We start from the raw sequence: 2,335 nt of genomic DNA, 5'->3' as shown, positions 1-2,335 counted from the left end.
AGAAACTGAACGTTCTGTGCCACGGCCTTTTCGTCGTCTATGTAGTAACCTTCTTGGGTTGTAGAGTAAGAGAATCCAGTGCCAACAGGTGCATCTACATATATTATGTTGAGGCTCTGCAAAGTTAATTATACCCTTGGATTAGATAAACTTGGCTAGAAAAGAGTACTATATATTAAGCAGGCATAAGGTGCAGATATGAATTGGTCATCAGAGGAGAATGTTAATTCTGTTTGTTGTCTGATCTGTGAGCTTTCCTACATAGAATTTGAGTGTATTATTCAAACCAAGTACTTATATACAGATGGGAAAGAAGAATGACTCAGGAGTTAAGGCTGTATGGAATGAGCATAATATACCTATATTTTGTGACCTTTGTATCAAGGAGGTCGAGGCAGGACGCCGTCCTACTACTCACTTTGAAAAGGAAGGATGGGGAAGTTTGAGGATCAATTTTGCTAAAGAGACAGGACAAGAATTATCTAAATCGCAATTGAAAAATAAGTGGGATGTACTTAAAGAACAATGGAAATATTGGAAAGAATTAAAAGGGAAGGAAACTGGTTTGGGGTGGAATCCCAAACTTGGCACTGTTGATGCTTCTAACGACACCTCCTCAATATTGGTGCTATTGATGGTGTACATGTACATGCCTCGATACCTTCTCAAGATCAAGTACCATACATTGGCAGGAAAGGGATACCGACTCAAAACATAATGGCTGCATGTAATTTTGACATGCAATTCATATTTGCATGTGCAGGTTGGGAAGGCACTGCACATGATACAAGAGTATTCATGTCAGTTTTACAAAATGATGCTTTAAACTTTCCTAAACCTCCAAATGGTAATATTATACTTTCAATATTATAATGTTGAACTTTCAATTTTATAGTTTAAAATTATAGTATAATTAAACATATAATGTATTTGACAGGTAAATATTATCTTGTGGATGCTGGGTATCCACAAATGATTGGGTATTTGGGACCATATAAGGGTGAACGATATCATCTTCCAGATTTCCGCAGGGGTAGCCAACCAAGAGGTTCTAGAGAGATATTTAACCACGCGCACTCTTCCCTTAGGAGTGTCATTGAGCGTACTTTTGGAGTATGGAAAAGAAGGTGGAAGATTTTAAGGGACATGCCCAATTACTCGTTCACGAAGCAAGTTAAAATTGTCATTGCAACTATGGCACTTCATAACTACATACGAAGGCATGCCAACCGTGATATACATTTTAATGAAAGTGAGGATGACCCAAATGACATCGTAAGTGAGGAGGCAGATCAGATTGAGGACTATCATATTACCCAGGGTTCGGGAGCACAAGAGATGGAGCAACTGAGAAATAACATTGCTACAAGTTTAATTCGTGCATCCATTTAGACGTTTTAATATGTATTTGTTATTATTTCCAATATTTTTAATTCTTATTTTACGTTGAAAAAGATGTCGAATGTTAGTTATAGTTTTTTGTTAGATAATATTATATAGTTATGTTTTCAAATATCAAACAAATGAGAGACATGTGTCAGTTTAGACCTCATACATATTAATATGTAAAATGAAAAACTATTAATTTGTAAAAAAAAAATTGAAAAACAAGCAAAAAATACTTTTTTTTTGCCAAACAAATGAGTAAAAAACATTTTCAACTATAACATGTCAATTTTAGTCATTATAAACATCCAAAGCACTTTTACATTAAAATTTACCAAACAGTATTGCTTTGCTTCACAGCTACTTTCACTTCACAGCACTTTTGAAAACACAATTTACCAAACACTAAACTGCTTTGTTTCACAGTTAGTTATACTTCACAGCAGCTTTAATTCACAGCTAATTATTTTCACCGCATTACCAAACACACCCTTAATGTAAGCATGTAGAATTAATATATATATATATAAACACCTATCAAATACCATATTTAATTAGCATCTCCTTGGTTAATCCTGAGCACAAGAATCTTTGGATGTCCAAGTGAATTAGGACATGGCACACCCTAGCTGTATTATTAATGTTTGGTATACTTAAGGAAAGCTAGCAAGTAGCACGCAATTAAGGTTGGCTTTGAGGGAGAGTTGGGACTTGGGAATGAGAATCTGGCAGCTAGCTAAAATGAGTTGTTCAAAGCACATGCATGGGCTACACAATTCACTATAAATAATTAAATATATAATTCCATTTATTCATATATATGTATGCTCATTACTGTCTAGCTATATATGTAGTACCTAGGTTATAGTACACCCAAGAATTTGATTGGTAGAGGAGGCAGTTTTCTTGGATACAACTTATTATCATAACAATAAAGATATATAACAAA

At 34.6% G+C, this 2,335-nt stretch overlaps 1 protein-coding gene across 1 annotated transcript; it reads left to right on the top strand.

The window, feature by feature from the left end:
* Window positions 1-657: 657 nt before the first annotated feature.
* Window positions 658-1,454, top strand: LOC147283178 (uncharacterized). The gene is made up of 2 exons (XM_086249192.1): window positions 658-847; window positions 938-1,454. Exons 1-2 carry the CDS (start codon window positions 718-720, stop codon window positions 1,390-1,392), a joined length of 585 nt encoding a protein of 194 aa, XP_086105318.1. The 5' UTR covers window positions 658-717; the 3' UTR covers window positions 1,393-1,454.
* Window positions 1,455-2,335: the final 881 nt, after the last annotated feature.

This window comes from Dryas octopetala, chromosome 6, assembly GCF_963921425.1.
Source record: "Dryas octopetala chromosome 6, drDryOcto1.1, whole genome shotgun sequence".
Classification (NCBI taxonomy): domain Eukaryota; kingdom Viridiplantae; phylum Streptophyta; class Magnoliopsida; order Rosales; family Rosaceae; genus Dryas; species Dryas octopetala.
Note: the sequence above shows the minus strand (reverse complement) of the source record. Positions and strands in the feature narration are given on the sequence as shown.